At 39.8% G+C, this 24,756-nt stretch overlaps 1 protein-coding gene and 1 long non-coding RNA gene across 10 annotated transcripts in view; one reads left to right on the top strand and one right to left on the bottom strand.

The window, feature by feature from the left end:
• phactr4b (phosphatase and actin regulator 4b) overlaps window positions 1-19,788 on the bottom strand; it is a 47,792-nt gene extending 28,004 nt beyond the window's left edge. The window contains exons 1-4 of one of the 8 annotated variants that reach the window (XM_088602831.1): window positions 19,659-19,788; window positions 8,677-8,778; window positions 7,931-8,060; window positions 2,303-2,347 (exon numbers count right to left, since the gene is read on the bottom strand). In XM_088602831.1, the coding sequence (XP_088458957.1) occupies window positions 2,303-2,315 (13 nt within the window). In that variant the 5' untranslated portion in view covers window positions 2,316-2,347; window positions 7,931-8,060; window positions 8,677-8,778; window positions 19,659-19,788. The other 7 variants (XM_088602830.1, XM_088602833.1, XM_088602832.1 and 4 more) reach the window with 7 other exon arrangements.
• A 1,050-nt stretch (window positions 19,789-20,838) lies between these two features.
• LOC148649751 (uncharacterized) lies at window positions 20,839-24,050 on the top strand. Of its 2 annotated transcripts, none has more exons than XR_015926231.1 (3): window positions 20,839-21,104; window positions 22,981-23,066; window positions 23,928-24,050. It is a non-coding gene; the product is annotated as an uncharacterized LOC148649751 (long non-coding RNA). The 2 variants fall into 2 exon arrangements; XR_015926230.1 differs by lacking the exon at window positions 20,839-21,104 and adding an exon at window positions 21,529-21,656.
• The last annotated feature ends 706 nt before the right edge of the window (window positions 24,051-24,756 follow it).

The following is a 24,756-nucleotide window of genomic DNA, read 5'->3' as shown; positions in this document are numbered from 1 at the left end:
GACAGGCTACTTCACAGTGTAGGATATTGCCACACTTAGCTCAGTTTATTGTAACCAATTAAAGAGATTGCTGATTTAAAAAAAAAAAATCAAAGAGCAATGGGCTTGATGACACTTCTTATCCGACATCAGGTCAGAAGCTAAATGAGGCTTCCTTCTTCAGCTTAGCCTGACATCACCACATAATCCTGCAGGTCAGGCTGGCAAAGGGCCAAGAGCCATTGGTAGCAGGTGAGCATTTCAGCCTGAGCTGGGAGACAAAGTTCCCGGTGGGACTTCACAGACACCACTCTTGTTTTCGATTGTTAGCAGCTTCCAGCTGAAGACAAATAATCAGGGAGCCTCAGCTGAAACTCTCTGGAACAGAAAATGCTGCACTAGCAATCAGGCTTTCAGAGAGCAAATCCCCAAGGAGTCTTTCTTGTACACCACAAGCTAATGCAACATAAATTAGCCATTTGGTTGTGGACTGTAAAGCAACTATACCTGTGACTGCTTTTAAAGAACCATATTTATCCTTTCTCACTGGGCACAGAAAGTATGCGCTAAGCATAGTAATAATACATCACATGATTGGTACAATTTCTGCATCATGTTTCCCCTCCTGGGACAACCACTGCCACCATCCAGTGAAGGAAGTGAAACCCCTGGCTGCACAATTTCAGTCTTTCAGACACATCTGCCACTGCTATCACCAAGCACAGGCGTCTCCAAAGGACATTGCTCTTGGTTATGCACCTCTAAATTTAAAGTAAATTTCCTTCCACTGTGATATTTCCCTAGTGGCGAGTTTTTAAAAAGGAGCTATTTAAAAAGAGTTTCGGCACTTTCTGATCTAATTCAAGAAAACCCCAGCGGAAAGGATTTAGAGTGCGTAAGCTCACATAGCTAACATGGCAGCACTATCTTCCTTTTGACTTCATTGGGTTTTAGGTTACACGCACATCCCAATTCCCCTATATCACAGGTTTTACACCTCAGGTAAGATATTTTGTTTCTTTTGGTAAGAACCTGTGACAAATACTTTCAACTGTCAGTTTAAAGATAGCAATTCTTTTCCAGGAAACCTCTGCTGAATATTAATTAGAGGAGACAAAGGGCCTCAGGTTAAAATGAATCTCTATTTTGTTACTCCTTACCAGGTGAGAACAACACATTTTCAATCAGATTAGATTTACTGCTGCATTTTTGCATCAGTAAAAATGTGACGAGGACAAAGCATACTTTACACTGAATTGTGCATTGATGGGAACTGTCTGAAATTTTCACGCCAGGAGTCCTAAAGCATCTACAGGACAGTCACTACTGACAACACTCTACACCGGAGAAGCTATTGTTGTGCCTGGAGGCCAGGCATGTAGCAGATGAAATAAACCCCTCCAGCACTAACTGCTTGGGCACAGCTGGGCAGTCTAGACTCGAACCAGTGAAAATGCCTCTTTATACCTACTTTGAACAAGCAGGATTACCTCACCTGGATCTACACGGGTCCATTAAAATCTCCCCGTTCTTCTAGTATAGTTGAGTTGAAACTGTCATGCTTCACTGAGCTAAGGATGGCCTGGCCAAATTTAAAAGAAGGCTCCGCCACTGAATAATAACACCCATTAAAATACAGTTATTTTACTTCAGTTTACTTAACATTGGTCCCAGTTGTAAATGGGAGGCACTAAGATCCTAAAATAACAAAACCAATAAAACCCCCACCGATCAGATTTACCACATGTTTGGACAAAATTGCATCAGGTATACCTGTGTGTGAGTGTTTTAATTAAGAAATTGGTATTGTTCAACAACAGTTATTACACTTAAAAAATACATGTTTTTATGTTATTATTATTATAAGAGTTAAATAATGTGCATAAGATATCGCTAAAAGGAAAAATCAAGTGAGCAGCTAGTTTGTTTCAATCTTGCTTTGTTTCCATATTGAACTCAGCAACAAAGGTAGCTCCTATATTCCACTGCATGTGTCTTGATTATTTACATTTAAATTTATAGAGCAGCTTCCTTTATTGCTGCTATGTACTGCATTCTGCTAAAAACAGTGCAACCAAACTTTTTATACAATTCAAATGTCAGCATTTGATATTAATTATGAACATTGTATAACTGGCTGTTCGAGCAATATTAGACATCTAAACATTCCTGTAAAACCTATTTTTACCTTTTATTTAATCATTTCTGTGTGCATATGTTGTACCGTTTTAGAATAGCACTTTTTGTGTTCAAGCTCAGGAAAAAAACTTTTGTGGTGAAAACACAAAACAAGAGATTGTGAGCAGAAGTAAGAATCACTTACCACGATTTTCCATTACAATAGCCGGAAAGTAATGGCAGGCAGCTCCTAGGAAAAAAAAAACACCAATAAACAAACAATAGCAGTATTTCCACAGAGAAACTAAGCCAATCACATAAACAGTGAAGTACATTAAATGGAAATTCTCGGAATTTATATGAATTTCCTTGGCTAGAATGTCAAGCTCTGTGTGATAAAATGTCTGCTGATCATCAAAGCTAACCATTAAAACAGAATCCTCTAATTCTTTCAAACTGTAAATATTTTAGTTTGGCTACAATTTGATATTTACTAAAATAACACTTATGCCATGAACGAGAAGGGTCTACTTTGCTTCAGATACATCCCTCTGAGTTTATTTAAAACCACCTTCATTAAGGCAATGATCTTAACCCACTGATCTTAGTTTTCTGGTTTGTTGGGTCTGGATTAAGAGAGCGAGTGGCAGAAGTAATCCAGTGCTTGGGCCGCAGTCCAGCTCCAAGATTCCACTACAGTTCTGCAAAGAAGGTAAAGAACCGAGCTGTTCTAAGAGAGAGGTCACTTTATTAGCCATATACAATTTCTTGCATTAAGAATTCGTCTTTTCACATACCCCAGCTTGCTCTCCGTGCGACACAGACACATACAGACGGGGAGAGAAGCTTGGGGTCAGAGCGCAGGGTCAGCTAGTGTACAGCGCCCCTGGAGCAGTTGGGGTTAAGGGCCTTGCTCAGGGACCCAAAGGAGTAGGATTCCTTTGCCGGCCATGGGATTTGAACTGTCCTTCCAGCCACAGGCGCAGATCCTTAGCCATGCTAATGCCATCGCTCCACCCCAGAATCAATCTAATGATTGATGTTTGATCTAATCAATCATCTAATTATTGATACTGTGCTACACTGACCAAATTCTAGGAAAATCCCAGAAATTCTATTCTTCAGATGCTGATTTTTCTTATACAGTGATTATCAAAAGTATTCATCCCACCCTGGACTTTTGAACATTTGATTGTGTTTCAATATGGAATCATAACTTAACTGGGATGTCTTGCCCTTGATTGACCTGAAATCACTCAGTATAATAAGTTCAAAAGTTGGAAGCTTAAAAACATTTTAAAGTGTCAAAGTCAAACCAAAATTCTACAGATCCACCAAAATTAATTAGACATATGAAACAGAAAATAACTGATTCATCCCCTTTTACTATGACACACCTAAACAGGCTCTGGTGCAACCAAATTTCTTTAGAAGTCTAAAAAAGAAGAAATCTTCAGTCCACCTGTGTGCAATTACGGTGCCATTTAAATTGATTCTAAGAATCTAAAAAAATAGATGGACAATGTCAGTAACCCTACACAAGGTTGTGTACTGGAAGCAAGGCTAGTTGTTTTGTCAAAATTCATGCAAAATAAGCCTTTTGTATTTGTATAGAAGTAGACTAAAATTTAAACTCGGCTCCAGAATGAATTGTTATGACTACAGATAGTTCTTGGTTTACGTGCTCTTAATTCACAATAAGTCAAATAATTTTGTCGTTGTACCAGGTGGTTATATTAGATTAACTGTTACATTTAATAAACTGATCAAATAAATTTTAATCTATAAAGAAATGTACACATTGAAATTGCTACAGTGAAAAACCTGAAACTCTAAATAAGGAAAACATATTTGCAATGCTGCTTATGAGGGTTTAAAATAAATAAAATTTAAAAGGCTCACTAAGAATACAAGGATTAAAGACAGCTGCCCAGTTGAGATGCATCTATGGGCATATAATTCCTGCTTTTCCACACTGTTTCCCATCCAGCGACTACAACAGTCTTCCCTTTATTTAACTATGAAAACTTCTTGCATGAGCAGAAGTGTGGAACTGTTTTTATTTGGGAGTTCCACTCTCTGGTTGAGAGTGGACCTGAAACACATGCAGTCTCATAGGAAATCAGTTGTTAATTTCTTTTTTTTTTTTTACGCAGCATTTTTCAGGAACACATCGAGACCTGTACTCCTTCTGAGGTGGAAAAAATATCACATTCTAATTGCTTAGGTGCCTAGTAGCGATCGTTTAAAAAAATCACCATAAGCAAGAGGAGACTTGCTAGAAAAGGGAAAATATTTGCCATGCTTTAACTTTTTAATAATAATTGGCATTTTCAGTCCTATAAACGTCCCTCACATATTCATGCTGCACAATAAGAAACTCATACTTTTATCTAGATCAGTGGTTCTCAGTTCTGGTCCTGGGGGATCCCAGTGTCTGCTTTTGTTCCAACCGAGTTCTTAATCACAGGCTAATTTTATTTCACTTATTTTTAAGACCTCAGATTTGCTTTCAGCTCTTAAAAAGCTGAATGAGATTTGTAATGAGGTTCACCTTGTACTAATGAGTAAGTTTCAGGACTGGTCTCATTCAGGTGTGGGAGCTGAAAAACAACCAACTGGATATTAACAGCAGAAAAAAACAAGACTCCCCTCGGTTTGTTCATCATTAATTGATCTATAGCTCTTTAATCAGATATAAGGGAGCAAATTCTTATTTTTCCAAGTTAAAAGAGAACCCGCATAATGATGGGCAAGATGAAGTTGTTGGAAATGAAACCAAGGACTGAGTACAGAAAAAGTCAGCTACAGGCATCAATTAAACCCTGTTGATTAAGGGCCCAGTTTGGGGAAAAACAGCAGACAAAGGGGTTCTCGAAGACCAGGTTTATCTACTCCTCTATATGTTAATAATCTTTAGGCAAATGGATGAGGCAATTGACAGTAAACTCTAAAGGTCACTCACCATTTCCGTTTACACATAAATAACCAGCTGGTCAGTGTAGGACCCTTATACCGCAGTCTTTTACATTGAAAATGTTTTTTAATTTCCTGAAGGCTGGGATACGTGAACTTACAAACCTCCCTGCCATACAAGCCAGACCCAGCAAGATAATGTTTTGTTCGATTTACTAATATATAATGGCTTTACTGAAGAATGCAATAAAAATACATTGAAAAAATGGGAATGTACTGAGCATCTAAAGAAAAGTATCACAATTTTTAACAAATTACGCAGATGCAGTGATATTTTTTACAGGCATGACAAATTCATGATGACAATTAACATTTGAAAAAGTGGATTAACTGTGGGTCTACTGTGGGGGAAAAAAAAAATAGTTTTTGCAGGATGGAAGCTGCATGTTTCATTTCAAGCCAGGAAAAAGCACAAGCCTGCTCATGGGTTTTTGAGTCCTAGCTGTCAAACGTCAACCCAGCTCACTCCACAAGTGTTCAATGGGGCTCATGTCTGGCAAGTAAAGCATCCTTAACAGTACTGTCAATTGCCATCTCCCAGGACAGCGGGTGCTACATCAAGACTTGCGCTGTCGTGGAACACTGTCACGCCATGAAAAGACTACAGGAAGGATAGCAAGTCAGGACCCAGTTAATGATCAGCGCAGCACTTTGTAGTCAGGTTGCCAATAACTACCTTGATTGCAGTCACACTTGGATTACCCCACTGATTGCTGTGTTCTACAGAATTAGCCCAATCTAATTCGATCTCTATGTCCGCACCACACTCTTCAAGCTGGTCGACACCAAACCTTGATTCATCACTAAAGAGGACTTGGCTCCATTGCTGGCTTGCGCACCCGAGGGAAGTTTGTCTCAAATATACCGCTAGCACAAAGCTGGTGTTCTCTGGATGAACAGAGAGTGCTAGTTCCTTGCATTTTTCTTTTCTGATTTTCAGCAGGCATGGCATTCAACAGGGGAAATAACCTCCTCACCTAAACCCTCTTGCTAATGAATTGATTTAATACCCGTAAGGCAAAGGAACTCAAGGGTACCGTGGTCAGTCATGAAAGCTCAAACCAGGCATTTGAATCGATATCCAAGATTTGCATGCTTTTCTTTTTTTTTTTTTAAATCACACACACCTGCATAGAGCATTGCGCAGCTCCTGATGAGCAATGTGCATTCCTTGTATTAACCTACTGTACCAGTTTACAAAACAGGCCTCTTTCCACTCCTAATTGATAGGTGCTCCTAGAAAAAGAACGAAATAAACAGAGATAGTGTCCTATGAAGTAGTGATGTGCAGACATGCACCTGGGAGAAAATGCTGTTTTTATGGAGGAAATAAATGGCACTGGAGGAGGACAGACAGGGCACACATCTTTCACATGTGACTTTGAAGAGCAAAAAGGGAAATCCATATGTATTTCTAAAGAGTAGCACTAACTGTATATAAAATTGTTCCATTAATTCACTGTAATTTGTGTTATAATGATATGGCAGAAGGTCAGCCCTTTTTACGTTTGAAAGAGACGTAATGGCGATGTCTCAGGAACCGAAAGATGCCTTATTTTTGCACAGTTTGCTCATCATGACAGCGACTATAAATAAATAACATTGATCTTTTGAAACTGTGAAACTGATCTCCTAGAAACACCTACCCACCAGAGTATGCAAAATAAAACTGCATCATGTACTTAAAATTAGTAACAAATCACATTTGCTTTTTTTGCTAGAATGTCAAGTGAGTAAAAACCTTCTCGTCTGGCTACAATGAGATCTTTTTTGTTCTCCCGTTCAAATATCTGGTAAAAGTCTCAGAAGAATTTGCTTAAAGTAATTTTAAGTCTTTGTAGAATGTTGCTTTAAGCAAATTATTCTGATCAAATATGAATATAATATTAAGCCGGAAGAAACACAAGCTTCTGCAGAAATTAATTTTAATAGAATGGCGATAAGCACAATCAAAAGGGCAGTTCCTATTTCAGTCAGTCGTGTTCTGCTTCCCCAGGTTTCTATGACTTCTTCTTGTCCTATGAACAGGAAGAACTGCATCCTATTATATATAGTTGACAGGCTTAGATTGTTTATTATAATTCCCCACACTGTAACAAAACACACTACAGCACAATCACTATTTTATTAATCAATAATTCTGCAGCAGCTCTTATTTTTTAAACAATTACCCGCATACTCTAGAGCTGCCTCAGTCAGGACTATTATTGTGGGAATATGGCACCACATGTAGCTTAGTCATTTTTGCATAATGACCAGAAAAAAACAGTATACAGCTTTTTTTAGAGGAAGGAAAAACTGCAGGCCCGTAAAAATCACAGTATTTACCTAGTGACCTACTCAGAAACTCTTCATACAATGAACTCAGTACTGAACAGAGGAAAAAAATAAATACACTTAACATGTTATAAGAGCTCTCAACTAAAGAAAAATCATCTTAGCAGTCTAACTGCATTGATTTCTCACACAAACTACAGCTTGACTTCACACTAGGGCATGAGACGGTTAATTTTGGCACTTGAGGGACAGCGCGCCTGACAGCCAAGCCTCTGCTCATTCTAATCAGGTGAGTCAGAGTCCACGTGACTCAAACAAAGCAAAACTTCGGATGGGGACACAGGGGTGCAGCTGCAGGAGGAAAAGGAACGGCAGTAACTCACAGTTTCTGTCTGCACTCTGAGGGCTAGCCGATTTCCTCAATCCCTGTCAGTTTTGTCAACACTGCGTACTCTCGATTGCTTCAGTCTAGATAAATTACACAGCAATGCCAGTAAGACGCGTTGTATAAGAACGCATTGCTGTAAGACAGTTTACACTATACATAACTTCTCTGATGCTTGCACATTATATAACATGCCTTGCCCAGTAACTGGAAGATATTGAACTCGTTAAGTCAGATCAATGAAGTACACGTTCCTCTTCTTTCTTCCTTTACTGTTAGCCCAGGAGCTGCATGTTCCACAAAACGGCACCGGGTCAAAAACATGCTGGTGAAGAAAGGGTTAAAAGGAACTAATTTATCTCATTTTCATCTCACATTTAATTGTAATCTAGACGTTACACAACAACTACAGGGAGCGTGGGCGCAGTGTGTGGCAGGGGGTACTCTCTCTTCTACTTGATTTAACACGATTTGCACTCGGATACTAAAACCATTTTCACAAGCAGACTTCCATTTCAATATTTAATTACTGGAGCCGTCTGCAGTCCTGCTTGTAAATACTGCAAATAACAGCATAACCTGTCAGGATAACCTAACATCCTTTAGTTCTTTATTTCTAATTAACTGTTTTAAAACTAACATCCTTTCTGTTTCTGTTAATAAAGTCAATGTTAGGTCAACCCTGGGTATATAAAAAAAAGAATGCTTACTAGCAAAAATATGTTTTGCAGAATGTAAACTGTTTATTGATTAATATATAAATATGCAGGAATTATCAATAGGATAACTCAATCTACATTTGCTGTAGATAGTCATTTGCCTTAAGTCAACCATGGTCATAGAACAAATATGCTTAAGTAGATTTGTATTTGCAGAATAAAGACAGTTTACTGACTAAAATATAAATATTCAGTAATTATCACTCAGATAGCACTACCTACATTCACTGTAGATGCTCATTTGCTTTGTGATAATTTCTGCCAATGATGCCCCTCAGTCCGTGTTGAAAAGCTCCAATGCACAGCACTGTCTGTAGATTCTTCCTGCAAAAACATGGATCAAAGGAACATTTACTTAATACACTAAATGGAACTTCCTGTAGTTTTAATATGGTCATAAAACTTTCCTTTCTAGCTTTAGAATAACAAATATAAAATTCTGAACACAACATTCTCACATTAGTTTTCATTGCAATCTGCAAACAGCCAAACTGAATCTCTGTTAACAGCTGTATGAGGATGACCTACATGTGAGACAGCACCTGCGTTTTACAACAACTACTACGAAAACACTGCCATTTCTAAAAACTGTTCCCACCCAGAGATTCAACAGGCATTTGGAATTTGTTTTTGAACCACTGTCGGTCTGTGGGCGTTTTCTTAGTCACCTTCAAATGATGAGTACTTCATCGATACATAACTGAATGGAAAGCATGACAGATGTGTGAATTAAGACGAACCCAGTTGGCAACCAGGTCTAGTGCAAGTGATCACATCACTCCTATCCTGGAGTCCTTGCACTGGCTTCCGGTCAATTTCCGTGTAGACTTTAAAATCCTCATGCTCACCTATAAGGCTCTGCATGGCTTGGCACCTCAGTACCTGTCTGAACTATTATCACCCTACTCCCCACCTCGCAACCTTCGCTTTTCTAATTCTGCTCTCCTTACTGTCCCCCAAGCCCGTCTACATTGTATGGGTGACAGGGCCTTCTCCTGTTATGTCCCAAGCTCTGAAACTCTATCCCCAAGGATATCAGAGAGTCACCTTCTCTAAACTCCTTCAAATCCAGACTCAAAACCCTCTTCTTCAGAAAAGCCTTTACTTAACTGCTTTCATTCTTCACCCATCTGCTTTTCCTAGTACCACCATCCACGGTCTCCTCTATATATGGTAATTGTGTTTGATCTTGTGTGTTCTTCTTATTTATTATTGTTGTCATCCTGTAAAGCGCTTTGAGAAGCCACCTGTAAAGGTGCTATATAAAATAAAGTTTATTATTATTATAACTCTAATTATCTGCCTGGTATTGCCACATTTCATCAAGGTGAAAAAAGGTCAGTCTTAACCATACTGGTAGGAAGACTGTGCAAAGTGTTAATGAAAGAGCCACCTCATTGTGGTGGATATCTAGGGCAGAGATTTTTAACCTTTTCAGATTACATACCATTCTTTCAAGCAAGAGCTACGAAGAGTAACAGTCGGATGGGGTGGGGGTGGGGGTGGGGGTGGGGGGGTGACTCTTTTCGGCAATCTCATTATTCTATATAGAATAAGACTCAAAGAGTGGGTATCTAGCCGCCTTATCTAATACAATCCTTATCCAATCTCCCTCCTGTGAGATAATACTCTCGCAGGGGGGAGAGGGCTGAGGGAAAAGTACAGATGGAAAAGCCTACAGTTCATACCGGATAGCCTACTGCGTGCCAAAGGTAAGACATTCACATCCCAGTATAAGTATAACCACTGGTCCAGGCAAAATAAAGTTCGAATAATGTAATTTACTTTAAAAGTGAAGTGTGAAAATGTTGCAATCTTCTTTTAAAGACCTTTGCTGCAAATCATACTGCAAAAGAACTATTTAACAAAGACTATACTGAGTACTGTGTTCAAAAGTAACTATGTATCAATGTCCTAATCTACACACCTCATAGCACCACACTGTTATCTGCTTGCTGTGGGGTGTCCAGGGATTTGATCAACATTATTTTTAGCGTGTTAACTTGACCAGGCCTCAGACTGTAGCACGATATCCTCGCTTAGATGGCGAAGGACACAGTCATGCAAAACAGACATCTATTTGACACACATTTTTAAGACAACATTTCAGTAAGCAGCTGCAAATGTTCACATTGCATTTCTCGTGTTTGCACTGTACATGTGTATTCAGGGTCAGAGCCACTATTTGCTCTCAGAGACCGAATCTGACAAACAGGTTGGGCAACTATTACAACCGACAGGCCTAAACAGTTTCAGACTAATCTCAAAGTAACACTGCTATTAAAAGTGAAAGGAATGTGTTTTACACCTAGTTAGAGCAAACCCTTAGAACTAAAACAAAAAACTGACCCCACAGTAATTGGTAAATACATTTTACACAGTACTTTACTAGAAAAATCAATTTAACAAGAGAAAACCAAAAGAGAACTACATTACCCGTCATCGCGAATGTACATCAATGATCGTGGACTTTGTACCAGAAAACATTTTTAGGCAAAAACACATTACTGTAGTTTTGTACACCTTTTCAATAAGTTTACACGGCCGGCTAGACACACCCCTCCAAATATTAGGATCGTTATCACAATAGTTGACATTTACAGTAAAACCTCATGGGTTTTCTGAATTGCACAGAAGGAACATTTTCAAAGTTAATTTGGCTTTCTTGGTAAACATTGGTTATATGAACCTAACGTAACTTAGAGACGGTAAAAAACACCTACAGTGTCTCACCCTCTTGATGGTGGTTACTATCACCAAGCCAGTCTACAGCAGGCTTAGAAACTGCTGTAGCCTAGTAGCAGGATCACACCCAAATCTGGCCCTGGGCTTTGTCTACATTGCCAAATCGCATTGGCGTGTGCCCCTGTACTACCCACAGTACTGCAGGTACTGACACAGCACCAAGTTTCGTCTGATTCAGGAGTTATTAGCTCGTAAGTGGAAAATGTAAGTCTAATGAGCTCATATCGAAGTAGCAGAAAGCTAATGCCTTCTCAACTGTAGCTCTACTCAAAGATCCTGCAGTATCAAGAATGACTTGTGATGGGGGAAGGGTGTCTGTTGATACCATAAATAGCAGCTGCAGGAAAGGCTTCCATTTTCTTTTGCATATTCATTGGAAGTAGGTAGAGCACTTGTGAGAAGTGGGTAATTCAAGGTCTGCGCAAAGCTGTCCTTTCCTGAACTGCATCACTAGACCTTCAGGTTACTTCAGATAGCACTTTCAGTCCCTCACTGTGCTTCGCGCCATATAAAACTGAGTGGGGAACATTTCAAAGTGGTAGCTTTTAATCACGGCATCTGAATGTAAAAATCTGTTCCAAGTCTGCAGTTTGTGACTATGACTATGAGGTTGCTGGGAAAGCCTGGCCACTTACAAAATAAATGCCTGAAAATCTGTGGGTTGGCAGACAATTTTCAATTTTCTTACTGGAAGGAGTCTAATTAGACAAGTGCCTTTCTCAGTGGAACTGACTGAAACTAGGCTATATGGTATTTACTGGTAAAGATGCACACAGGTACAGGGTTTAGCCTCGCTGCCTTGCACCTGGGCGTTATCTGCGATGAGTTAGTTCCCCCCGTGTTCCTGTGGATTTCCTCTGGCTCCCTCTCACAGTCCAAAGATGTACTGGAAGGTTAACTGGCATCTGAGACAAGTGGGCCTGGTGTGAGTGGATGTGTGTCTGTGTGTGCTCGGCAATGGTGTATCCTGTCTTGAACCTATTGCTTGGCAGTATAGGCTCCAGCACTCCCACAACTCTATATTGGAAGAAGCTATTAGAAAACTGATGGGTAGAATATAATGAAGGCCAGTGATTGCCTTGTATAGGCCTGATTTTTCTCCCCACTTCAGGCAGTGAGAACATAAGCAGATCAGATACATCACAACTATGGATAATGTCATTGGGAACAGTTAACAGTTTAAGGCACGACAAAATGGAAATGACACGGCATTGTTTTCCTTTGACTGGCTGATTGCTTTCATCAACATAATCACATAAGTTTTCTTCTGGTTGTTGCTGCTTCTTCAGATTCCAGCCCCAGTACAACCAAAAATATCTTTTCAAATTTGAGCACAACCGCAAAGTCTGTCACAGTGAAGACAACCATACCCAGTGGCACTTCCTTCACACTCATTGCAATGCAAAAAACAGGTAGTGCTGGTCATGCACTACAATTCTTTGAGTAATGAAATGCTGATCAAGTCAACGATCATGCACACAGACTGGATGGATATGTACTATTTTGGAACAGCTGGTGTTTTGCATTGCAGCGGGTGTTAGCTCACACTGCAACCTCATGGGAAAGCTGCAGTGTTAGAAATGGTAGCACAGGAGCAGTGTCCTACAGCACAGAATCACATCACAACTACAGCCCCAGAATCCAGACACTGCATATCCTAAAATCTCATAGCAGGTGAGGAACCATTAATCCTTTTAATTCTGTGCATTTCTGTAGAGCAATAGAACAAAATTATACATTGTTCAGACAGAATTCTACAATAAGAATTATTGCTGTTGGGCAGTGGAAGAATTCTTTCCACTGGGCTAGTGTATCTAGCACATCAGGTGCAATAGAACCATTTCTGCACATTTACACTAAGAGGCACAGAAGATGTAATACACCCTACATTTACCCCAAGACAAAACACATAGTAAAGGAATATTTCTGCATTTCACTAGCTCATAACCCTCTTGGTGACAAACGGGTAACTTTCTCATAATATACCTGATGATTTAGTGCTCAAATTAGTTGGTATGCAAGTAAAACTAACAGAACTAGAACTAATAGATAACTATGGGCTGCACTGGCCACTTGTTTGAGAAGGATTCAGTCTCCCTGAATTACAAGAACTCTTAGTTTCCTAAATTTGTTCCAGTGTCCACTCATCCGAAAGCTCATCCTCTGCTGTTACTGGGTTAGAGACCACAAGTAAAATCACTGTAAAAAGTGCAGGACAGACAGTTACATAATGCTAGGAGCTCACACAACAGTACACAGACTTTACATTTTCTCTGAAATAGCAGCAGTAGTTACATGCTGTCAGTGTTTGGACAGTATTTACGATCATAAATACTGGATGCTGCACACTGGTGGTGGTGGAGGGGTGTCCCCATTACCAGTAAAGCGCTTTGAGTGGAGTGTCCAGAAAAGCGCTATATAAGTGTAAGCAATTAATTAATCAAATCCACAGCAACAACTACTGACTCAATCTTCTTATCTGGAGTACAGGGAAAATACAGAAATATAGACTGTTTAGTGTCTAGCAATTCCTTCAAGCCCCTTGAATGTGCAAATATCTGCCTACAGAACTGATTCAATGTGCATCGGTCTAACAGCAGACATGTTACAAATACACAAGAACAAAATCCTAAAAAGAATTAAAAAATGAAACAAAACACGAGGTGAAAAATAAACATTTACTGTCCCTGCAAAAAAAGCTCTCAATCACACTTAAACAATACATCCTGCATATTTTAAGTCAATCACCAGTTTAGGGCAGCAAAAGAAAACCTCATTTCAACTCAGGATGTCTACAAGCCCTTATTCCACTAGAGAGCTTTTTTCAAGAAGTACTTCACTGTGTAGCTACAGAAGTGTGGAACATTCCTTTAGCACTTTAGATACTGCAACCCTGAAATCAAAAAAGCACAGCCAACTTGCACTTACTTAAAGCAGCATGACTGCTGGACATCAAGAATCAGTTTTCAGAACCCACTTTGGATGAACCCCGGAAAAGCAGCAGAACTACACAGGACTTGTTCTGCACAGCTCCAACCACCCCCTTCCCAAAATGAACAGGTTGCTCTGTGCGTTCTCGATCCAAGATGCCTAACGTCATCTCTAGCCTGCCCTAGAAAAAAAACACAACTCACCATGGGGACAAGTGGCCCAGTTCTTTAGAAATCTGCTGCCTTCTTTTTTGGACTTTACTTTTAATTTGACTTAGCTGGTTGTTGTTAATCTTTGAGATGCATGATCAAAGAAATCTAGGTTTAACAAATCCTTATCAAAGTGATTTATTTCTCTTGAAACTTAACATCACTTGCTGCAAACATTATTCTTACGTAGCTTCCCTAAACTTCTTCAATACGACCCGTTAAAAAGAAGAGGCCGAGAAATTAAGAGCTTAAATCTCTCTGCAAAACTGCAGTAGACAAGCTCTGCTCACTCTAGAATCAACACAAAGAAGAAAAAAGTTAACTGATTTATAGCCAAAGGAACGTTCAAAAAGCACAGGAAAAGACAGATAAAATACAGTACATACAAAAAAAGAGTAAAATGACTTTTGATGCAGAGGCACAGCTAGAGAGAATAAGAATGAAATCTGATTTTAAAAAGGCTATATTCCAGAAACAACAAAGGCCCAGCAATCCATTCATGTCTCTTTGTCCAACATTTCACTGTGCCATTATTGCTGTTTCAGTTTGAAATGATGCAATACTATACATCCAACAACTGATAAAGTTATATTTAAAGAATAACATTTAATCCCATTTCTCTTGTTAAAAAGCAAACAAGAACAATAGAAAATCCAGAAAACTTTTTTTTTTTTTTACAATGGTATGGATAGTCATAGCAAATCCATGCAGAGGTATGTTTCTTTACATGACTGTAATCTACGCAACTCCTCAGTCTCTTATGTTTCAGGCACCAAATCCAGCTGTGTAAAAAGTTCAAAGCACTTAAATTATTACAGGGAAATACAGTCCATTACAATACAAAACGCATTCATCGGCTAACCAATAAACTGCAAAATGCAGGTTACAGAGAAATTACAAACCAGGACAGAATGTGCAGAAAGAAGATTCTTTTGCAGGATTACAGGAAAGGCTACTGCTGGGCTTTCCTGCATTAGGTTTTGAAAATCACACCTCAGCGCTGGTCGAATTTGGGCCTGGAATATGCACCGCAGTACCTGCAGCTGGCAGACGAGAACAGTGCACTGAGCCCTGCAGGAGAGTGTCACAGCAGTGAACCTGTTGGGGCACGTGGATGCGGATCCGAGAGATCTTCCTGAAGTACAGGTATGCTGGAGGCGGGGAATGAGACACCTCCAGAGGATAAATCCCTTTGAAGCCCCTTCCCTTTTTTTTTCCTACAACCAGCGCTCCTGCTAATGATACAGTGAAGGCGGGTGACATCTCACCGGGGATGAAAAACAAACACTTAAGTCAATGGGCAAGCTCAACACCCGAGGACTTGCTTGTTGAAAAGAATTCTTTCACAAACCAGGCACATGTGCGTACATCCTCCTTCACATACCCGCTCACAGAGTGGATCTTTGAAAAAGACTTTTAAAGGACAGTGGAAGATTAATAATAATAATAATTGCTTACACTTATATAGCGCTTTTCTGGACACTCCACTCAAAGCGCTTTACAGGTAATGGGGTCTCCCCTCCACCACCACCAATGTGCAGCATCCACCTGGATGATGCGACGGCAGCCATAGTGCGCCAGAACGCTCACCACACATCAGCTATCAGTGGGGAGGAGAGCAGAGTAATGAAGCCAATTCATAGATGGGGATTATTAAGAGGCCATGATTGGTAAGGACCAATGGGAAATTTGGCCAGGACGCCGGGGTTACACCCCTACTCTTTTCGAGAAACGCCCTGGGATTTTTAATGACCACAGAGAGTCAGGACCTCGGTTTTACGTCTCATCCGAAGGACGGCGCCTGTTTACAGTATAGTGTCCCCATCACTATACTGGGGCATTAGGACCCACATGGACCGCAGGGTGAGCGCCCCCTGCTGGCCCCACTAACACCTCTTCCAGCAGCAACCTTAGTTTTTCCCAGGAGGTCTCCCATCCAGGTACTGACCAGGCTCACACCTGCTTAGCTTCAGTGGGTTGCGAGTTGTGAGTTGCAGGGTGATATGGCTGCAGATGCTCCTTGTGTCAAGAGGTGGCAATCAAAATCACCTGTTTAGTAGTGCTTTCATTTTTCAGAAACATGCAACACTAATACATTGACATCAGTTATGAACGGCAGTTAAGGAGGTCGCTCTGATTTCATGGACACCATTTGTAGTTCTAGCACTAAAATCCGTTCAGACCAAAATGTAATAAACCAGTTAATCCTTGGATCTGCCATGGAGCAGACTTGGGGGTGGGGATAACCGATCTGCAGAGTGGTAGAGCCTTTTGGTGAGTTGTTCTCATTCTGTGGTTCCACACAATGAGCATCATGTTAAAATGGAAAGAAGCAAACTGGGCTCTGAGTTTATAATGGGTATGTAACATCAAGTACATCGCTTGGTACATGAGCTGTAACCGTGAACACCTAATCACTGTGTAATTTACACTGTACACCGAGATTAAAACTATCATTAGATGTACATGGCGAACATTTTGAATGCCATAACTCATAAACATCAGCATCGTTTGTGAACCTGAGCTGCATACTAGACTAATCTGACTACGCTGCCTTTAAGTGTCTTTCTGCAACAAAAGCAGGCCTCAAGTCAGTCCACTACAGAACAGGAACAAAATCATGCACAGCAGTGGTTCAGTCCTGGTCCTGAGGGACTCCTTTGTCTGCTGGTTTGTGTTCCAGATGAGTTCTTACCCAGAGGCTAATTTATGAGGCCTGAAATTTGCTTTCAGCTCTTAAAAAGCAGACTGAATGAGATTTGCAGTGGGTATGAACCCTGTGCTAATGAGCGAGATTCAAGACTGTGCACAGCTCAGGTGTGGGAGCTGAAATATATCCAACTGGATAAAAGCAGCAGGACGGACACTGACTAACTCACCGTGGGAGTTGTCCGATAGTGTCATTTCCACCTGTGTCTGCTCACCATTAGTTGATCACCCAACTGAACTCTTAAGTCAGAAACGGGATGGCACACTGGAGCAGTAGTCAGCATTGCTGCCCTGGCTTCAGTTATAGACCAGGGCTGCTATCTCTGTGGAGGCTGTATGTTCTCCTCGTGTTTGTGTGGTTGTCCTCCGGGTGCTCCAGTTTCCTCCCACAGCCCACAAACATACCGTTAGATTAACTGGCTTTTGGGAAAATCGGCCCTGGCACGAGAGTCTGTTTCTGCCTGCCCTGCAACGGACAGGGGTCCCATCTAGGGCGTACCCATCCCTTACACCTGTTGCTGGCAGGGGTAGCTTCCCTCTCCCCTGCAACTCTGAACTGGAAGAAGTGGTAAGATAATGTGTTGATGGATAGTCAGAAATAAGGGAACGGATTCTTAAACGGCAAACTGAGGAGCTTCTGCGAGCACACTGTTGGAAACGGTGCACTTTAGGTGATGTTTGAAACCGAGGACAGAGCGCACAAAAGTCTAAACCAGCAAGGAGATCTGTTCCAAACACCAACTAGCACCAGTGATTAAGAACCCAGCTGGAACCAAGTCCAGCAGACATAAGGTCCTCCAGACCCAGTTTTGAGAGCCACCAATCTACAGGGATGTGCTGTGTACCAATTGTGGCACTTACCATCTTAATAAGAGATTTACAAAACACATCTGAATGATGAAAGCATCAGTGCAGACTGTTAGTACAGCCACAGTCACCTGTAGAAGAGATGGGCTGCATGCCTCTCTGACAGCCAAATTTATTGCACTGAACAAACTGCAAGGCAGAAATTACAGGCTGCACCAGGCAGCAAACGAACACACTGTCATCCCATTTGTAATTTGAAAGCACGTATAGGTCATCGCAATTTCACATAGAAAACTGACACTCACACATTCCACATACAGCATCTAAAAGACAGCAGCAGGGAGCCCAAGATTATCTGTCAGGCTTTGAGTGGACTGTGGGATTGCTCAGTCTTATAACTCATCTTTATTTATTCGGAAACATTAGCTGAATGGGGGTGGGGGGGCATGGCACTTATTTTCCAACAAAATTGAATTGATCATAATCAAAATAGAGTTACAGCTCAGGAGAAGAAATGCTGACTGTGGACTAGACACGTCTTATGACAACCTTAACACATCCAACATAAAGACGTCCAGGGAGGGCGGAACCCACTGCTGTAACCTACGGCATGCAGGGCTGTAAAGGTTACATCAACATGTCAAACACTACACAGATATGACCATCGGATTATTATTAGAATACGCATGACACTGCGGAAGGCGAATGGAGTGACTCCTCATTTGCTCCACATATCCAAGAATCACGAGAGGACGGAAGGCTTGGAAATTTGAGCCCACATCAAATCGCAAGAAACACTCGGCTTGATATGTCAAACTCCTTTCGGATATTTTAGTTTTACAGGCCAGGAGAAATGAGAAGCCCGTTGACGGGAGGTCTCTAATCAGAACTATCAGGGCACACCTATTCCGTTTTGCCTTGATGAATTCTGGCACACCGAGATTAATAACAAGGTGGAAGACCCCAGGGCTTTAATGGAAATTGGATTTTGGGGAAAAGACGATAACACAGACCGTTCCGACACGCCATTCAAACAAGCACTGCCTCTTGACCTACCACTCCCGGAGAAGACGTAGCAACACACGGCATGTTTAAAAGGGGATCGTGGTCATCGTCCGTGGCCATCCGATCGCTACGTCCCTCTTTCTCATCAAAATACACTCGCTCCTAAGTGAATGCATTAATGAGTAGTTGCACACTACAGCGGGGCAATTTAGCCTAAATTCGCCGTGCGCGCCGCAATCAATTCTGCACGAATCGCTTGGCAAACACAATAAATTCAAAACCAGACAAAACTGGTCACCAGAGCGGCTTAGGGAGCTGTCTCGCAATTAACAGGTGCGAAACAGTGCGAACTCAATTTCACACACAACGACAGCAGACTAATCTTGTACCTGTCAGCGGTACTCCGGATTATCCAAACCGACGGAGCAGAGAGTTCCGCGTTAGGCATTAACACCTCTGTTAAAGAGAGAGTTACCCGAACCCATTCTGGAAAGTTAAATCACATGATGGATTCAGAAAGCTGCATAAATCAAGACAAAAACGACTCTTTAGCAATCGCTTTGTTCCCAGCGAAGATGTAACAGATGTACACCTCGTACCGTCTATCAAATTCACAAGTGAATCTAAGAGTCGGCTAACGTCCCCACACAAGAGAAAGCAAAAAAAAAACCCAAGCTTACTTTCCTTTTTTGTTCTCTACGGTCTTTGCGAATGCAATTACAAGTTTCACTAAGGTTGAAAACTTTTTGCAGACTTCTATTTGCCTTTGACTGCTCAACTTTGAAAAACACTTCTTACCTTCCTCTCGTCTCGATATCCCCTCCTCTTCCTTTACATGCAGTTTCAATCGGTTCAAACAGCAATACACTTCCTCGCCGCTCACTTTTTCGACCAAAGCATATTTGTTATCCCGAAGCGTTTTTTCTTTACCGGAAGCTATCCCCAAAGGCATTTTGGTACCTGTAGTTCGGATATGCACCTGTAAACCAATTCGGATTGTTGCGCTAAATCAGTAAAAAACTACAATACCCATGATGCTATAGAAAACCTCGAACCGCATGCGCAAAAGTGACATAGTTGTTTGTTTACCGTATAATCGCGAAATTAGTGGCCTTTTCGTTTGTGTGCATGTGTGCTGTTTTTATCAATAAACAATAAAAGGGTAACAACATTATATTATTTTTAAAGAGATTACTAATGCACGTGTATCAAGAAGCCGCATAAAATAAAGCTCCAGCATCTGGATTTAGCCGTCTTAATGCATTTTGTTTCAATCCTATGTGTGTACTACAGAAAGGACAACTGAAATATTATATAGGATTGTTTAATAATATCGCCTTTAAAATAAATGCAAAGCGGTGTTAAAGAAAATTGTAGTGTTAGTTAACATTCATACAATAGTTTAACAGAGCCATAACTAATAAAAAATAATCATAAAAAATGGCAGATTAAATTGATGAAGGTTAACGAACAATTCTGCTTTAAATGGGTGAATACTACAAACTCGTAGGGACGACCACACTGAGAAATAAATGTGGAAATTTTGTTCCATTTAAAAAAATAACTTTAAAGGGAGTCAGGAAGTGTTCAGGTATGGAGCGATACTTGGTACAGACCTGCAGAAACAACCTACTGATGATCTGCATGAATGTCTTTATAGAAAATCCCAATCTGTGAAGAAAGATTATGAGAACTGCCAGACTCCTTAAAAACAAACACTTAAACAAAAAGACAAGTTTCTTGGCTACGGGGTTAACTTATGTTTGTTCAATAAAGCACTGCATAATTGTAGTAGAGATTTAATTTTCACGAGTGGGTATAATTAATGTCCATATCACAATAAAGAACAGTATTCACGGAAAAACTGTTGCGATTAAGCCGTCTTGGGACCGTTTTGTTTCAAAGCCTTTTAAAAAAATCTGGTCTTTGGGCGCCCCCTTGTGGTTCATTGTATTTACAACATCGGGGTAAAGAGGGCTGGAATCAGTCGGGATATTATTCATCTCACTTTTTATTACTTTAGGGTATCCAAAACTATAAAATGGAAAAAATGAACAAGGAATGTATATAAATCTATCATATATTTTAATATTGGGTATGAAGTTCGGTATGGAGCTGGTGTTAATTCAAACACAAATCTCAGGTTGCTGAGTGTTTATGGATTACTGACTGACTGCACCAGTACACCGGGTTTCAGGGACAAATACCGCCACTATGTGAAGAATTCGGTTATCCCATATGCAGGTGAGAAGAGTTTCAAATTCACTTTCTTACAGTTAGGAGCTCATTTTGTAGTTTAAGACACGTTTTTACATCTCATGTAAACACATTTCTCTATACTCTGTTTTAAAATAATGGTTTTCGTCATCAAATGATATACATGTTCAAGTTGTCTTTTGTAAGTGACTTAAAAAAATCCCACACTGTACCAAGAATGTTTTATGAGCGCCTATTCGTACAGCGAATTCAAAAAAAAACAATGCCCCCTGTGGACTGTTTTGAAACCTACTGTAAGTAGAAAATGAAGATCTCATGAAGATCTCGACATCCTGACCATTCAAAAACAGTAAAATAAACCAAACTGTTTCCATAGCGTGTGTAACACTACATGCAGTCTTGATCCCTGTTACAGGAAGTCTCCCAGGTGTTCTACATAACTGAGCATAGTGGAAGAATGGCGCGGTTGAGACATTTATTGAGCAGGAAGCCAAACCATAAATGCATCAATGATAAACACTTTCAGTTTCAAGCTTGGACCTGAAGCTCACAAATTTCCAAGAAACCGGGGTCTTTTGGGTAATATGACAAAATAAAAAAGTTTTTCTCCTTTTCAGATAGAAACTTAGAAAGCTGTATGACTTGTATGACTTTGTGTTTGCCTTACTTCATAATTGTGAAAGACAGCAATGCAGAATTCGGGAAAATAAAAATCATATTCCAGTATTATATTTTAAAATTAAACTTTAGTAATACCACAGTATGAAGCTTTATATAAATCACTGTAAAGCAAAATAATCCACATTCTTTTACTGGCATATTGTCATTCTTTGACTTTTATTACAGCGTATAAGTGTGTTTTTTTGTTTCTTGGGTCATTTTGATCTATGTCTGTCAAATCATTTTCTTGTCTGTTTATTGACTGAATGTTTTTTAACCATTCTCCCACAACCCTTTGTGTTATTCCTGAGAAGTGTCTTATGCCCCCAAAAGAGATACTTTGCCCCTCCTGCCTTCCTTCTATCACAAATGTTCTGCTTGGGCAAGTCCCAGGCAAGCTAAGGAGTATTCACTTGTAATTCTCAGTCATCAAATGTTTTTGTTCGAATTTACATATTTTCTTGCACAATCTCTTTACTTTAAGCAATTTTATAACTTGATTTTTGAACTTTGGATAACACCACACTAGTTAGTTTTGCTTGATATTATCATCTTATTGTCTTCTTGGCATAGAAACAAACTCTGTGACAGCTGTTCACTATCGCTACCAGCAATTAATAAGATAGTTTGTTGCTTTAGTTAATAATTACTAACTCAAAATACTGTCTAATTGAGATCAAGTGTTCTTATTGCACTTCTGAGCCCTGAAATTGTAACCTTTTCTCCTTAGAAGTTTATAAACTTGGATTGAATCATTATTCAGTCTTCTTTGTTCTAAAAAAGTGTGAAGTTTATTTAATTTAATCTGTCATTATTCAGTCTCATTTATTTCTAAATCATGCTACTATTGATATACTGTATCTAATTTGGCTGGCCCATTAATCCAAAGAAACTTATGTTTGCCCCCATTTGTATACAGTAGCTGACACTTACATGGTCTTTTTACAAAAAATATCAACATTTCCTACATTTTTTACAAATGTAAACCTTGATTATTTGAAAACCTTATATAACCTCTATATTACGCAAGAGGCAACAGGAGCACACACTGTCTGGACAGCTAGCTCTTGTCCCAGCGCACACGTTTAAGAAAAGGCCACATTCAGCTTCACTTGCTTCAGAACAACAGCTTGTCAGAGGTATGTTCTCTGCTAGAAAGTCAAAGTCCTTAGAAATGTTCTAAGCAGCAGTGTTAAGATTGTACATTTCCCTTTGATTGACAAGAGTGTGATCTCTTTAACAGAGCTCGGTAAGGCACTTTAAGATGTCAACACAGTCTTCAGTTCGCAGTGTGGTCTCAGGTTTAACTGCTCCTGCTCTTTGCCCCTGGTAGGTCTATAAAACCATATCTGGGATGCCTGTTTGCATCTGTCTACTTTTCTTTGCCATTAAATTGTTTTGATCTCTTTGTCTTGTATCATCTACAAATCTATTTTTCAAGTCTTCAAGCTTAAAAGCCCTTTCTCACACCCACCTCCTGCCTTATCAAGCCGGGGGCTTAGTTAAACTTTATAAGAGAAGAGCACCTCGATTGCTTTCAATGGGGCACTTCAAAATCCAGCAGACACAATGCAGCATTTCATCTCAAGTGTAGTAATAAGTAATCAAAACAACCTTTGTGTTGCAGTCATTGCTCTCCTGTCAGGCCTGTTCCAATGCACCCTCTCCCTCCCAACAGCTTTTGAACTGCAAACATAATAAAACTCTATTAGAAGTGATCATTTTCCATATCCTGAAAACTTTCACTGCTATGCATAAATGCCAGGAATTAGAATTGCACTACGCATCAGTTAGTACTTATTAAGGTCATCTTGATTGGCAAGAGTTTAATTTCTATATCAGTCTTTCGAAAGTACTGCATACTTTTATTTAACAGCTCTTTATATCAATATAAGCAAAAAACGTGTTTGACTTGTTTTTGTAAAAAAAAACATTCACAACACAAACAGCCAAAATTATATCGGAATTGCATTGCTTAAAGTTAGATTTGAGAGCAGGGAAAGGACAAGACAAGCTCACAATCTTTATGATTCTCAATAAACTCTGGTGCCAGTCCTAAGATCAACTGCACGTTTGTTAGGGACAGATTGCTATAGCATGCCTAGAATTTCAACAGTGCTCTACTGGCACATATAACTTTTATGGTTTATTTTAATTGCCCTGACCTCTTTTTATCTGTTTTTATTGCAGGTTTCTTGAACTTTCCAAAACCAGGCAATATGGAAAACTGTATAAACATATCCTGTCTTTGCGTTTCAGTTTTCTTTTTGTGTTGTAGGATTTCATAATAAAACATTTTGCAGTTTCAGAAGCATACTAAAATGTGATCTCATTTTGTACTGTGCGGTTTGTGAGCAACTGCCGCTGTTGAGCTCAGTAATTTCAGTTTGTAGCTCAGGTGGTTTGCAACTTGCTGAACTGGCAGGAGACACATCACACATCAGACAAAATCAAATGTGGCCACTCAAAGTAGGCTCTGCAGCTGAAATGTTGTGTTACTTTTCTTTTCAGCATGGAATAAACCTTTATTAGTTCCTTTGCAGCCTATGCATGCTTGCAATAATACTCTTTTCACTGATATTATTTTAATATTACTGTGAATAATAACAAAAATGATATAATTTACTGTTATTATTACTATTGCCACGACAATTCTTGTCAGGAAAAGTGAAATAAAAAATGGACAGATGGACTAAAATATATAACATCTTACATGACACAGCTTTGCTTGACAATTTAAAATAAAATAGCATGTGTCTACAGTATATACCAAATTTGATACAATACATCATGCAAAATTTTAATGTTTTGTCAAACACTCTTCTGACCTTTTAAGAGCTGAATGCAAATTTAGAAATATATCCGGAATAGAAAACTGACTTTGAATGACCTGTAATTAAGAACACAGCTGAAGCACAGGACCAGGGGTGGGAAGTTAGGATGAGGGTAAATAGGGTATTACCTACCTGTGTAATGTTATGGTTTTATAATGGTCCTGGGAAAATATCTTCATGAAAAA

The sequence above is a fragment of the Lepisosteus platostomus genome, chromosome 13 (genome assembly GCF_059453375.1).
Source record: "Lepisosteus platostomus isolate fLepPlt1 chromosome 13, fLepPlt1.hap1, whole genome shotgun sequence".
Taxonomy (NCBI): domain Eukaryota; kingdom Metazoa; phylum Chordata; class Actinopteri; order Semionotiformes; family Lepisosteidae; genus Lepisosteus; species Lepisosteus platostomus.
The sequence above is the reverse complement of the archived record's forward strand: the minus strand, read 5'-3'. Positions and strand labels throughout refer to the sequence as shown.